We start from the raw sequence: 16,159 nt of genomic DNA, 5'->3' as shown, positions 1-16,159 counted from the left end.
TCTCGAAGCGCGAAGATATCGAAAGGCCTATGCCTCTTGGTCGTAGTGCGTGACTTTACAAAATAGGCAAACATTAAGAACTTAAGCCATATTAACTCTCGTAACGTGGAAAACGACTTGATGATTGTGCCGCTCGTCAAGAGACTTTCGACTCTGCAACGTCGCGCAGCTGTATAATTCGCAACGCTCTCGACAAGGTTAACATAATGGTAATGACTGCCGATCGTTAATGCACGACTCTACGCTTCGAATGTATAGTTAATCAGCTGCGATTATTCTCTCCCGCGGATGAGACCGTGCCTTTCACACTACTGTGTAAAAACAGCGGCTTAAGTAGTGCGGCAGCGGTGAGTAATGATTAAACGGAACGCAACGGCGATCGCACGATCGCTGACGATCTCGCGCGAGTAAGGTTGGAAGGGCCCGCAGTTGCGTAAGCAAGATCACGATCTGTTGTTTCTTCCTCGCCAGTCAAAATCTAACGGCCGCAACGACGGTCGTTCATTCGTCGGTGGAAGTCCGTTACCTCGTTATCTACCTTCCGGCAAGTATAATCGCTTCTTCGATTGATCTGGAACTTGAGACGAGTGACAACATTGGGCGAAATTCGCCGACGGATCACCGCCCGTTAGAAAGGAAAATTCGAGCACGCGACAACGGGATCGACGTGACGTTTCCATGAAAGCATGAAAGCTTTCTCGCCCGTCGTGGCGCACGGGGAGAGTCTGTAGTCGGCGCGAGGTAATTATAATTAAAAGTGCGCATTGTGTTTCGGCGAGGGTCCCACGAGAGTCTCCTTCCGGGCGTTTTCTCACGATGTTCCGCGGACGGTCCTTCATCCGTGATCTACATCCTTCGGAAGATCCGAGTGAAATTACGATTGTTTGGAGTTAGAAAAGCTTCGTGTACAGAATTCGCCAGTGGAACGGCATCAACCGACCCATCGCACGAGTCGCAGCCGCAGGTATTTTCTATTTAGGTGTCGACACATGCCTTCCGTTAAGGGTCTGTCCCCTAGCTCTATTATGGAGAGAGAGGTGTCCGATACCGAAGGAGTGTTCTCTAGGAGGCTTCTCAGCAACTGGGCCGAGCTGCCAATGACGTTGAGACGTCGACAGAGACATCGTCCGGATATCCTGAACCAGTTCACCGATTACTCCGAGTCCTCGGAGAACGAGTTTCACAAGTACGAACCGCAGTCTTTTAGTAACGTGCAGCGGATCGTGCGCCGTTCTGAATTTCTGCGCAAATTCGAGTTCGGCGATCTTGCCCGGAAGGACATCCCGGATCCTCGAAAGGATCCGAGGGAACGCAGATCGACGCCCGAGAGTCCCTTCAATCGTCTAGACGACGGTTACTGGAAACACTACGAGATCCAAGATTCAAAATTAGCTTATCGGAAAAAAAGTAACTTTATAGGCAGGCATGACGTGAGGAATTTTTCCGATGAGGACCGTAAAACGAACTCTCCCGATAGTCTTCTAATGAAGTCTTCGGAGTCTGAGTTGAGCAGCGACGAATACACTGGGCACACTGATGATTCTGGAGCGTTTTTGGAGCAGGCGTCGCATTCGGACCGGCAACACAAGACGAAGAGAAGCAGCTTCATCAAGTTCTTCTCGACGACGGCGAAAGACGGCAGTAAAGAGAAGAAGAAGGTGGATTCCGAACACCTGGACGTAAACAAGAACATCAAACAGGGCACGGAACCCTTCAGGAAGGAACCCTTCGGCCAACAGAAGTTCGAATACGAAAACATTCCCAGGATAGACATGTCCAGGTTGGACCAGAAAACATTCCTGCACCCAATCGCGCGAGCGAACGATCGCCAGCCGACCATCGAGCAGCTCAGGCTCGAAGAAGGTTGCGAGCTGAGAAATTCCAAAAATACGGCAGCCTTGAAGAATACTCGGGAGAAGAAGCCGGCTCAGCAGAAACCGAAGGATGAAGAGCCAAGGACGAACGATAATTTGATTCAGGAGTTCTACGACGGCGAGCAGATCATCGTGCGGACTAACGGTGAACGCAAAGTAGCGAAGATGGAGACCATCACTGAGGAGAATGCGGATGGGAGTAAGCTGAGCGTCCGGGAAATATTGAAGAGATTCGAAGAGCTCAGGACGCAGTCTATGGATACGACGACGACAACATGTAACGACAGCGAGGTGCAGAATGAAGATAAGGCGAGCGACAAGACGCTCAACACCATACAGGAAACCTTGAAGAAATTAGACGAGAAAGTCAAGAGTTATCAGGTTGCGTATTCCATTCGTCATGTTTATTATTATCCAGGAATCTGAGCTTTCAAGGCTTACCGACACGGGGATAAATTAAATCAAATGGACTGTTAAATGAAATCAAATGGGACGCGAATGTTTCGTATTACAGTTAATAGGCCCAGGTGTGCGCAGAGAGGTACAAGTAAGAAAAACTTACATTAATCAGGTGATGTAACGGTATACTTGATTGTCGAGAGGCAATTCACATAAATTCCTAATAAACATCTCAAGGATGTCTCCACCTTTTTTTATCACTTGGCTATGAAAAGAAGAAGCTATTAATCATAATTATTGATTAAAAAGCGAAAAAATAGAAATACTTTCACGAAAAAGACGGCGCTTCAAGGCTAAGTTGATGTATAAGACAATTAAAAAATTACTGAAGCTAAATAGCTTATTTTGTGAAGCTTAACGAGTTGGCATAATTAAATCAATTAAGTACTATACTACAGAAGAAACAATGCTCATTATTCTTTTAGCAAGTAGTGCGAAAAAATATACATATCAGAGAAAATAAATATAAAAAGGAAACAGTAATTCGGTTTTATGTGCATCGTTGATAATATACGTACACTACCGCTTAAAATTGCAAAGTAATTAATATTTTTTTGCTTTTCACCAAGAATTAAATATAAAGAAGTCTTTTAAAATTTTTTAGAAAATTTATGCGAATTACGCACATTATAATAATTTTTTCTTTTAAAATTAGAAAACAATTTTATAAGAAATCTTATAAAACACAGGTTCGATATCATTGCGAGAAATTATCGCATAAATTTTTTTTTTTAATATTTTAAAGCTTCAAAAAACTTACTTTAATAAATTTACTCTTAACAATTTTTTTTTAATTTATGTTCGAGGATATTTCAATAAGTTACAACATTTCAAAGTAAACAAATATTGAAAAAAGTATCGATTTTTAATTTTACAATCGAGAAACAAAATATCGTAACGATGAGATCAAAAGACATTCAAAACTTTCCGCTCTTAAAATGCATTTTCGGAAATTTCTCTACAATTGTTTTACAATTTCTTTTCACTGAAATAATTTTTCGTGAGATGCAAAAAAATGAAAGCATGCTGAGACTTTTGCGGTATATGTTTTCAAAATAATTATCTGAATTTGCCATTTGATGCCATTGAATATTTTTCAATTTGAAGAACTGCAAATGTACCTTTGAAGAATTACAACTAAACTTTTTCACGAAAGTTTGAAAAATGGTCGTTTATGGCGTGATCTTTTCGAATATGAAATTACTCAACAATTATTCAAATTTTGAATTTTTAAAGATGCTTATGTCCTTACAAATTTCCAAACATTTATTTTTTACACTAATTTGTGTACTAATAAAAATGACGAGTTTCTTCTGCACATTGCTCTGTCCGCTTATTAGAAAATAACAGCTATTTAGTTTCAACGACTTCCCGATTGTCATCAAGTAGACAATCCGTTTACGCAACGTTTGTCACTTGTGGGTACTTCTTCGCCTACCTAAACTTCGCCACTTGCACCGTACTTCGCACCTCTTTACGTCACAGTTATGCCTCGATAATAACAGCAGCCGCCGTGCGGAAATCGTTAGACCGTTGCGCTTATTATCTGTCGCAATATGACTTACTTGGACGCGCAGCGACCGCATCCACGTCTTACGTCGCGTCTCGGTGCATTAAACGATTATGTGGGTCAGGGTCGACGTCTGTTTATCCCGCTTGCGCGCATTCTGGTCTCGTCGATTCCGAAGTATCGATATACCCGGTGTCACCGCACAATGACATCACACCCCCGTTCAACGAAATCACGATCGGTTCTTTCAATATTCCGTCGATGATTGAGTCTCTGAACTTCGTTCCTGTTTAAGTAAAAGCAAGATAAAATTAATTACACACTGAGAGAAAAAGTTGTAGCGGTGACAATCATGAGGGGACAACTATACAAGTTTTGTAAATAGAATTATGATATTTAGTTAAGTAAACTGTTATAGTTATTGCAACTAAGTTAATGGTTTAAAGAATTAATTAAGAAGTTGCAATATTATATAGTTGTCCTCTTATACTTGCCAGCACTATAATTTTTTCTCTCGGTGCCTAGTTCAAAATAAAAGACTTTTGATTACCAGAATGAAATATTCTTTATTTTTTTACGTTGAATTTGAATTTGGTTTGCTATTGCTTTATTACGTCATAGTTTTGAGAAATTTGTAATTAAAATTGCAAAAAAGGATAATTTTTATTTAATTTGTCATATTATAACTACGATATTTAACATGTTGGAGAAATTTTTATCAAAATTAAGTATGCTGTTAAGACTTTCTCTGAAAGAATTTTTTATGTTGATTGATTTTATCAGATATTTATGGTTAAATATGATGTATATGAAAAATCCTACATATTATTCTTTGCTAATATTCAAACATGATTTAATTTCGGTTGTACTAATTTCAACATTTTTAATTCGTCAATTTTAGTATTCATTCAAATATGAAAAATTTCTGTACTTATCTTTTTTTAGAAAACACAAGTACTTTTTAAATTCTAAATTTGCTAATTTTGATATTGGATCGTATTAAGCAATCTAGAAAATCTTTTCCGCAATTGACCTCGTATTTAACCGTAAATATCTTTAGCAATATAACGGAAACAAAAATTACTTTTAAGATAAAAATCTTAATAACATACTTAATTTTGATTGCAATAAAATTTTTCCAGTACATTATATTACACATAATTATATTACATGTAATTATATTTATAATATAATAATGTAGCAAAATACGTAAAAGTAGCCCTTTCTTGCAATTTTAACTGTAAACTTTTCAAAATTGTAGCGTGATGAAGCAATTTGGAAACTAGATTTGTATAAAAAAAATACAGGAAACGTATAGTTCTGCCCTGATGTTGTCTGTTGAACTATATTATTCAATGCTGGGTAATTTCCATACAAACATTGAGACGTACGTCATAAAAAAATTAACACATTTCAAGTCTTGTTGCGAGTTCTTATCAAATTATTGCATGAAAAGAACGCTAAAGCATCTAAAAATTTTACTAAATATTAGACATAGATCTGAAAATAATCTTGTTGGACCATTAAAATAATTATAAAGGACGCTCAAGTATAAGCAATATTGAGCAATGCTGCAATGAGTTTTGACATTTTAGCGACTAACTTGAGCGACCTATATGGAGAAAGATTATCGAAATCGCACCGACTCCTAAATTGCACTATCTCACCTAAAAATTCAACCTGTAATTGTATTGTTTCTATAAGATTATTTGAGAAATATAATATTGTCATAATGCTTCGTTTCATTCGAAATGTTAGGCGCAGTAGAAATTTTGTTACGTTCATAAAAATAATTCTAATATTGTAGTTATTTTCCGACACATTTTGTATTGTAACTGAATTGCAGAAAAGTAAGATGTTTTCTAATTTTTGATAACATGCAAAATTGTTATAGAATTACGTTAATAACTTTAATAAGGTTACAGTGTTTGTTTAGATTAGATGAACAGAATTTTACGAAATGTTAATTTTCTAAATTTACAGTTTTCTAAGTCGCACCACGACGTTACCTAGATTGCAATTTTGTTTAATGTGGTATAAATGGTTGTTTTTTTAAGGCACATCTACATCTACTGTAACACTTTAATCGCAATTGATTGTAATTATTTGAAGAGAAGCCGTTGTAAACAATTACTACGTTTATATATCATAACATTCATAATTATTTCCCTGGAAAAAACATAAAACGACTGTGATTGGCTAGTTATATAACATCAATGTTATAACTTCGGCATAAATCTGGCCGCGTAAGCGTAGTAATTTGTCTGTCTACTAAATCATAATGCGAACAGTCAGTAGTGAAATAAAATGTTAGCGAGGTTGCATTCTCATTGGCTGTCGTAATGCAATACAAGCATCGTAATCACAAGAGCCGAAGTTGAGTCAACTCGATGAGCTTATGACTGCTAATACGACGAGCGTTACAATCGTCATAAGAAGCTTACGATAGGCATTATGATGGACGTAGATGATCTTCACAGCGAAAGAAAATGGTAACCAGAAACTATGAATCGTGCTGTCAAAGAGTACATACACACTGAGAAAAAATGCCGTAATATGAATTGAAACGTAGTTTGAGTCAATTAGACGTCGAATCACGGGCTGTCATTAATATATGTAGTCGATTCAACTAAATTTTATTTATTTAACTGGCTACGTCTCGTTTCACGCATAATGCGCATGATGTATCATTTCGTCATTAGTCCTTGTTTGACATTCGGGGAATTACAAGGATATAAACGATACATCATGCATGAAACAGAACGTAGCCTGTATTTGCTATTGCCTTTACTTTTAGTTTTGTTTTATCAATACTGTTATTAAATTAACAAAATATTATCAATTAGACTGATGCTGTTGATTCAATAGCATTTTTTCTGTGTAAAGACTATAAAATTAGATTGAACAAAGAATAGAAAAAAATACGATTATTTCTGTAAGAAAGATATTTTTGCAATATTACACAAAAAAAAATTTAGTATCAAATCAACAATTTATTGTTTCATATATAAGCAACAATATAAAATTTTTTTGGAAAAATTTATAACGTTAGACAGACATGAAGAGAAAAATTTTCTTCGTGTTAGTAAATTATGTCTGTTTAAAATTATAAATTCTTCCAAGAAGATTTTATATTCTTGCTTATATATGAAACAATGAATTGTTGATTTGACATTAATTTTTTTTCTGTGTATCGGAAGTTTTATGTAGAATAGAACAAATTAGTATAGACTTATGATGGAGAATCACTGCGAGCTCAGCAATCTATGATACAATTTAAGAGAATAATTTTGTAGACCTCGCTAACAAAATTTTTTTATTTTAAAAAGTTATAACAACGCAAAAAATAACGAAAGAAAATTATATGAGAAACAAAAATTATCGTACATTTCATTATGATTTAAAGAACTTGAAAATATTATTTATAATTTTTTAACTACAAGCCTTCATGTGAAAAGTATTGCGATTCTGGCAACCTTCTTGAAATAATTATTTCAATGACTTACCAGAATTATTTTCAGATCTGTAGTCAACTATATTTTTAGACTTTAACAAAAAACCGTTTTTTTTCCGCGTGACTGTCCGGTTTTGCTTCTGGTCCCACCGGATTTCTCTCGCAATAGCTGTTTATAATATCGATTTTTCCGCATTTTCTTTGTACGGACTACGATATGAGCAGCTCTCTAGCCGTTAGCTATCAGTGGACCATTTCCATTCGATATCCGTCAGCGAGCATGATCGATCTTTCTACCTATACAAGAAAGAGCAAGGGAGGGGGAGGGGAAAAGAAGTAACACGCGAGGTGTCGGGTTTCTACTAGGTATCGAAGATACCGATATCTACTTATACACTTGCGAGGATATTAAGAAACGCAGGATGCAATCACCTACTTTCCGTCGCATATCTTCATAATCAACGAAAGCGGAAAGAAGCTAAAAGAAGAGTGACCCGGCGCCTCTTTCGCCGAAGCATCGGGGCATCCGCCGCGACGACGACGACGGCCGTCCGTCGCGGCAGGAACGCCCGAGAAATCACGCGTAGCACGGAAGTCGTCGTTAATTTACACAGGCGTCACACGCTTATCCCACCTTTTTGCCTCTTTCGCTCGGCGAGGCATGAATAGAAAGAAAACGCCTACACCTGATGGTCGTGTCGTGCCGCATTCCTGTACCAAGTTGCGGTACACGACCAACAGGAAGAGAGAGAGAGAGAGAGAGACCCGTTTACTCGCGTGCTAATTGTAAGATCGATCGTGTTTCGTACGTGCTATCGCGCAATCGGGGGAAAAAAGGAGGAAACGCGAGCAACGCGGAAACAGAGAAATAGAGACGCGCGAAAAATGTATGCCCTTGTCAGAACTCATAAATAAGATTGCTTCGCGATTATCTGATGCACCGCGAGCGAAAAGGCTTAAATTGCTTTGCTTCTGTGCAGACTTGGAAGACGATCCGTCGCTAATGACGAATATTTATAAATGATCAGTGTAGTAGATATGATAAACGTAACCTCATATATACGTAAAAGCTCCGAAAGTTTCCGGCTCAACGGTATCTATAAAAAAAGATGATAAAATGAAACCACAATTTTTCCAGAGAATCATTCTTTACTTCAATATATTTTTTCAAGACGATGAATTAATTTTTCTTTACCATCACAAATATTCTGAACTTTTGTTCATAAAGTAATTTAACATGTGAAAATTATTTCTTCATCGCTGATTTCGAAAATAAAATCACCATGATAAGGGTTTAAGTTGAGACTACAGGGTGAGAAAGAAGTGATCTTCGTAGTTTTAAACAATTTAAAAATGTATTGAAATAAAGTTTCTTGGGAAGGTGGAAATCCTGTATGCTTGCAATATTATTAGCAATAATAATCGTGGGAGCGAGTAGAGTTACCAATTCCTATACGCCGTCTAGGCTGCGGTCTACTTGATGTTACAAATGCTTCGAAACGTTTGATTGACCAATCGGAACAAAGAATTTTACGAATTGATCAATCAAAAAATGCTTCGAAACGCTTTGCAGCGTCAAGTGGATCGTACACACAGAAAAATACTGCCAAGTAAAGCGTTTATTCAATTTACTTCTTCCCTTCCAGTAAACTATCTTTAATGAAGATAAAATATAATTATCTTAAATTTTGGATAAAAATCAATATCATATATTGAAAGAAAAGAATTTATACTTCTTCGAAGAATATTGTAAGATTGTATCAAACTCTGTAAGTCGTAGAGTGAAACGTTCCCCTAAAAAAGTGAAAATTAAACTTGTGCAATTTTTCTAGTGATTTATCACTCTACGAGATTTATAGAGATGAAAAGTTAGAATAACGAGCAATCCGAATTTTTGTTTTATTATTTTTAATGAAAGTATGAAAGTACTAGGATTCAGAATATATTTTGAGTAAATTTGCGTATAATAAATTTATGACAGATTGCGGATATGAACGTATGATGTATTTGAAATAAGTGATATTTACTTAATTCAAATATACATTTTTCTGTATTTACAACAGAAATTTATTTTGAGTAAATATTACTTTCAAATAAATGATAAGTATATTTTAAGAGTATTAAAAAAACAACCGTTGTTTAAAAGAAAAAAATTAAAAATTGAATAATCGCTTCTTATAACAGGAGAATGACATTTTTCTTAGGATTACATAAATCGCGGTTTTTTACCAACCATTGTTGAAATATATATACAGTGTGATTACATTGAAAGATAAAAATTGTTCTATTTAATGACATCTTTTTAATATTTTTCTAAATCTCATTACTTAATACACAGCAATAATACCAGAAGTCCCGTCATTGCGTGAATTGGTCGAACACGACTGCGTTTTTTTTTTAAATAATTAATAAATCAAAAATATTTAATTGTCAAGGTCCAAATGTACGAATTGCTTGTTCGGTTTGCAGATCGATCATAAACCACACCAGAGGATCAATCATCATGAGAATCACGTGTCCCAAATCACAAAGACGATTCAGTCGCAGGCGAATCATGCGAATCACATTCAACCCCACAACCATTCCAATCACGTAATATCCGAACACGAGAATCACGTGCCGATCGGGCGCGTGTCCAACCACGTGTCGGCCGTCAACCAGGCGAACCATCAGAAGAACTTGCAAAACCAGCGGCTGAGCCCGAACCAGGAGTGGCGGCAGCCGGACGACAATGTCCGACTCCAGGAGGACGGCATCTACGAGACCGGACCGGTGGTCAACGACGGCAAACATTCCCTCTTGCAGTACGCCATGCTGAATTTCCGTCAAAGCACAGAAAAGTGAGTCAATATTTCCGACGAAGCAATTACAAATCAAGAATGCGTGAATATCTTGAAGAAATGAAGATCGTCTCGTTTAAAAAAAGAATCAAATTTAATTAAAAACTGTAGGTACACTTTTTGCCAAAAAAGTTACATATGAATATTCTAGATTACATATAAGTAATCTAGAATTGTCGAATTGTTATAAGTTCGTGAAAGAAAATCATGCAGCAATCTTCCTTGGATCATTAAAGAGTGAAGTTTCACATTCCTTTTTGATTTTCTTCGAAGATGCTTTTACATTAGGAAGCGAAATTCAAGAAGATGCGCATAGACCTGTGCAATTTTTTTGTCAAAGAGAAGATAGATGAAATATATACATCTGGGAAATATTACTTATTATGTTAATAAAAGGTTGATCCGCCATTTTTCCTTGGTACAGATTTTATTCTTTGAAATAAGATGCAATGCTTAAATAGTCATCGGTATAATGTTATACCATTCTTCTAGCAGAATCGTAGAAGAAAATCTGTTTTTCATTTTACCCTTTAAAATTGTTCTTTAAAAATGACTCGGTGATATTTAAGTCAGTTACGTTGAAAAACAAAAGAATTTTGCAAACTAATTTGGAAAGTAGAGTAGATAAGCAAATTTCTTCCTCCACCATCACTAACGTGATCAATTAAAAGACCTTCTGCTAAAAGAATACAAAGTACAACATTTTATTGGTATCTACATTCAGGCATCGTATGATTCTAAACAAAGATGAAATCTGTATCAAAGACAAATAGTAAATTAATCTTTTATTAATGAAAAAAAGGCAGTGTCTCAAGCAGAACAGGGAGTCATCACGACGTCAAAATGATGTCAAAGTGACAGCAAAATGATCATTAAAAGTCACTTTTCAATCAATTACGATTTATTTTGATGTCATTTTGACACAATTGTGAATCATTTTGATGTCATTTTGACTTGTTGTTCTGCTTGGGGTGTTTCTCCCAAGTGTTCGCATTACTTGTTCACTCCTTATATATTTACAGATAATTCAAACTGCGGAACAACGCTAGAAAATCATATCTATTATAATTATTAATTAAGATAAAAATGGTAAAGGTTTAATGTAAAAAAAATTGCAATTAGAAACGAGATATTTAAATATAACTCTCCCTTCTAAATTCTGATACCAAGTACATGCGCAAACTCGTAGATCGTATGGAAATGAGTATGTGAAGCAACTATTTACTATGTTATGCAAGCCAGTCGAGTTGAGAAAGCATAACGCGACCCGCCGCCGTGCGATATCATTTCGACCGTGCACCGCGGTGTCTCTTTTTTTCCGTATCGTTTCTGGTTCCGTGTTCGCATGGAGGAGCCGACAGTCGGCTTATCGCGCGCGACATAAGCGAACGGGCGGATAGACATTAATGAACATGTCGTATGCATTCTGCAGATTCGAAATGTTGAAAACCGCGGACGGGTCAATCAGCGGATCCCTTAAGGTGATAGAATCGTTGAAGAGCAAGAAGAAGAAGAAGGGCAAAGGTCAGCAGGACGGCACCGAGTGGACCTGGAAGGAACAAGTGGACCTGGTCAAGTATTCCACCGTCCCTATCGAGCAGAGTCTGCTCAGGCTGGACGGCGATCTCAGCCTTTTAGCCGTGGAGTGCTTCCTGTGCCTGATGAGGTACATGGGGGACCAGCCATTGCCGCCTGAGACCAGCGAGGTCAAATGCGTCTACACCATCCTCATGGTAAGTTTACACTTCTAACCAAATCAAAATTACTTTTGGTTTATCTTTGAACGTTTACTGATAAGACTCGAGTTAAAGTCGATTATTTTCAATCGAAAGATGTTCCTATGATAGCCAACATATATTAGTTTATGGAACATTTTCAGAGCTTCCATTAGAAACATTGAATGGATATTCATAGAATTTTTAAGAAGACAGACATTCTGAGAATATTCTTATATTTTTAAATATATATTATTTTAGATATTTTTTAAGATTATTTCTATGTATAAAATCGAATATGTCGTGGTAATCATTAATTTTTCAAATTTTCTATAGGAGGCTCTTGAAAGATTTATCTGAATTCTAAAACGTCAAATTTGTAAAGAAACTGGACAAAACACATTCGAGCAGGTCCGTTCGCGGATGTTATTCTGTCTATAGTTAAAATACTATTATATTACCATGGAAAAGAGGATTTCTACGCAGGTTCCAAAATATATTATGAAACACATTAATTTTCAATTTTAGATACTTTAAATTAATCAAAAATACCTCATATTTGTCTCGTTACGTAAGTATATTTTTTAATATAAATGACAATGACATGATTTTTTTTAAGTATCACTCTTTAGCTTTAAAACGCCGTATTTTAAAGTTCTCAAAACTTTTTTGTTACGGAGATATGATTTTTTTACGAAAAGTGAATTTTGGAACAATTTCTCATTTTTACTTATTGGTTTTTTTTTATAACTTTACGTTAAATTATTTTTCAGCAATGCCGATTATGCAGTTACGTTTCTCAGATTTTTCAAAACTTTCATTTAAAAAACAATTGTTGAAAAATATTGATTTTAATCAAAGTTATAGCTTCTCAAAGTTAAAAAAAATCTCTCAGATCCGAAAATGTGTTTATATATTTTACAGGATCGGTGTGTTTAAGGGTTAAACCTACTAATTTGACTCACTAGACTAGCTATTTGTGCTAGGATAATATTTATACGCCCACATAATTAATAAATGCCATATTGCTGCATCTTTCATTTTAATCAGTGCGGCTTTTTAATTACGAAAAATAGTACTCCGTCGCGGTCATCTATCGTATGCAGCGTAATGCTTCTTAATCCCATTATAACAGAAAATGTTTCTTTTCACAGAGCAATTATAAAAAAGTATAAAAGAACTATAAAAAGTCTACATAATTTCTAGAAATTGTATATGTATTCTGATCTATTTTAAGAATTTCTTATTCTATAATTTCTAAAAAAAAAGAAACTGAAAAACATTTAAGAAAATTTAATGTATTTTTTTTTTCATAAATTTAAAATGAGAAAAATTGTGAGAGAAAAATTTTTATCAGGAAAACTCTTTAATTAGAAAGTATTGGAGTCATATAAAGAATTGCGGTACCATACCTGTGTTTGTAACTCGTATCGATCTAAATATTTCATTTATCATAGAATCATTTCTGATTGTACTGCCTTCTTATATAATAGAAACGTGAACGTAAAATGAAAAGTGTTCCGTATTTTTCTGAGAGTCGAGTTACGTTTGCATATTCCAGTCTCTTCGTGGATTTACCTTCGAAATCCCTGGTAAGAAGAGGAACTTGCCGATTATCCGTTATTATCTGTCATTATCTTGTTTTATCTTCGTCTTCTCGCGCGCTAATATTAACGATCGCTCCGTCTATTCTTTTCTTCGCGCTGAAGGACGCGCGTTTTCTAACAGAACCATACCCTCGCGCCTGTTCGCAGCACTGTCACAAATACGAGCAGCTGCGCGACGAGGTTTACTGCCAGCTGATGAAGCAGACTACCAATAACAAGAGCCCGAATCCGGAGAGCTGCCAGCGCGGCTGGCGAATCTTCAGCATCATTGCCGCCTATTTCACTTGCAGCGAAGGCCTCAGACCCTATCTGACCAAGTACCTCGAGACGGCGGCGTACGACAAGCGTCGCGCTTACCACGGCACCGCGATGGTGTGCCTGCAGAACCTGCGGAAGACCGTGAAATACGGCGGGCGCAAAAACGTGCCCAGCGTGGAGGAGATCATGGCGATCAGCGCGGGCAGGAACGCGAAGAGGCAGATCTACCGACTACCAGGCGGCACTGAGCGGGTCATTAACACGAAATGCACGACGGTCGTGCAGGACGTTATTGAGGAGATGTGCAATGTCATCTCCGTGAGAAACCCGCACGAGATGGACGAGTTCTCGCTGTACTGCATCGTCGACGGCGACGCGTTCACCATGCCGTTGGCCAGGGACGAATACGTTCTGGACGTAACCACGGAGCTCCAAAAAAACCATCAGATGTTCTATCTAATATTCTGCAGGTACGGTGGATTCTACAGATTCTACGTTTCGCCGCTGCAAGCTCAAAACTATCGAGTAGTTGCGATAAATGGAAAATTTATAGAAGCTTCTTTCACAAACAGACCTTATTTTGTTTATACATGTGTAGCAATATTTTTCTAAACTGACGGGATTATTACTGTAATATAAAGAGACGAAGATAAATTTGAATTAGAAATGGGGCGTTCTTGCTGCGTACTTTCATGGGTTTACAATGATAAGAATGCAAAATAAATAATCCCATACGGCACAGCATTGCAGAAACATTGCAAGTATTGCTGCGATACTTCAGCATCATTGCGGCAATGGTAAAATGTCTGCTTCAGAAATATTGATATAATTGATGAATTATTATTTTTTTTTTTTTTTTCAAAAACTCTAAAGTTTAAAAATATTTAAGCTCTTACACAAAGTTTTGAAAATAAAATTAATTAGATGGGACTTATTCAACCCAGATTACTTTGTAAATAATCTGAAAAATACTAAGAGAATTTACAAAAAAGTATCTGATTGATAAAAATTGATGAATTACATAATCTTTATCGCCACAGAGTTATTTTGAAAAAGCGCAGAAATTTTTAATCGTCCTTTTTGTGACTTCGATGAAAATAACGTTTTCCAAAAAAAATCTTAGATCCGTTTGGTACTATCCTCTGCGACTGGATGCAGCGTTGTACATAGAAGTCGTATTTAACCAAATCGCTCCCGATTACTTGGAGGGACTCTTACTAGTCCTACCTGGAGAACATTTACCTCAAGAAATAATTGTAAGTATCAACGCGTCTGCGTTCTGGGAGCTCTCGAGTTCGACCGGATGGGAAGAATTAACGGCGATCAATTAACGGCACGCGTGTTTCGCAGTATGACATGGCGCAAATAGCGGCGCTGCTACACAGAGCGGCTGACATGGCACACGAACCCGCGACGAAGGAGATTAAATATCTGTTGCCAAAACCAGCGCTCAGCCTGAGGGAGCCCAGGCCGCAACAGTGGTCGAACATGGTCCAGCAAGCCTGGAACAACGTTCAGCACTCTTCGGCGGCTGTCTGCAAGGCACAGGTGCTCGGTGAGTTGACTCAAGACTTCGAAATATAACCTTTTGTCTCTACCCACCAAACACAACGTTACATGTAACGTAAATGTTAGTTGTAATTTCCCACTCGACAATGTAACTGTTATATAACGAGTATGTTATATAACAGTTACATTGTTGAGTGGAAAATTACAACTAACATTTACGTTACATGTAACGTGGTGTTTGCTGGGTAACTTATTGTATTGCAACAAATAACGTACATGGTAACCAATAGCGAGTAACAGAACATTATTTTATTTCAAAATTTCTTGTGTATATACACAGAAAGAATTCTCTCTTAGGGTTTAATATTCAAAATTGTGATAGTTGACAACATGGACTTCGAGAAAAGATATTTGACTTTTAGAACAGCAAATAAAACAATGTTTCTTTGTAGTTTATGAGCTATTGAATCTGATTCTGATCCTTAAAGGCTGTTAAAAGCTTGGTAAAAAGATTCGTGTAGAACTCACCGTATTAAAGATAATAATAGGTAACAAAAACGCAAAATGTGAGTCAGCAGAAATTATTGTGTCAGGTGCAATTATCATCATTTATTAAGCGATGCGATCTAAGTTCGTTTCCTGCGAATCTAAATAACGATTAAAATTTGTTTATCAATGTTTACGCAATAATTTCCGCGCTGACTCACATTTCCCGTTTTTGTTACTTATTATTATTGTTAATGTTTAATAAAAGTATTAAAATTAGCACACGAAGCTATTAAGTATATAAGAAACTATTATGAGAGCGATATGTTGATGAAAATATAAAACTATAGTAAAATAAACTATATTGAGTAAAAATCGATCGAAAATTAATAAATAAAGAAAATCGTATTTAGTCAAAGCAGATCTTAGTGCTTAAAAGTTTTCTGT

General features: G+C 36.4%; 1 protein-coding gene across 1 annotated transcript in view; it reads left to right on the top strand.

Annotated features, from left to right (window-relative positions):
• Nucleotides 1–16,159, top strand: part of LOC105203252 (unconventional myosin-XV) — a 62,613-nt gene that overhangs the window by 44,483 nt on the left and 1,971 nt on the right. Inside the window, exons 28-32 of the mRNA XM_039456364.1 lie at nt 9,767–10,137; nt 11,570–11,870; nt 13,607–14,187; nt 14,841–14,973; nt 15,068–15,272. Coding sequence (XP_039312298.1) covers nt 9,767–10,137; nt 11,570–11,870; nt 13,607–14,187; nt 14,841–14,973; nt 15,068–15,272 — 1,591 coding nt within the window. The remainder of the gene's footprint in view (nt 1–9,766; nt 10,138–11,569; nt 11,871–13,606; nt 14,188–14,840; nt 14,974–15,067; nt 15,273–16,159) is intronic.

Source organism: Solenopsis invicta, chromosome 13 (assembly GCF_016802725.1).
Source record: "Solenopsis invicta isolate M01_SB chromosome 13, UNIL_Sinv_3.0, whole genome shotgun sequence".
Lineage (NCBI taxonomy): Eukaryota > Metazoa > Arthropoda > Insecta > Hymenoptera > Formicidae > Solenopsis > Solenopsis invicta.
This window is presented reverse-complemented; position numbering and strand designations above follow the sequence as displayed.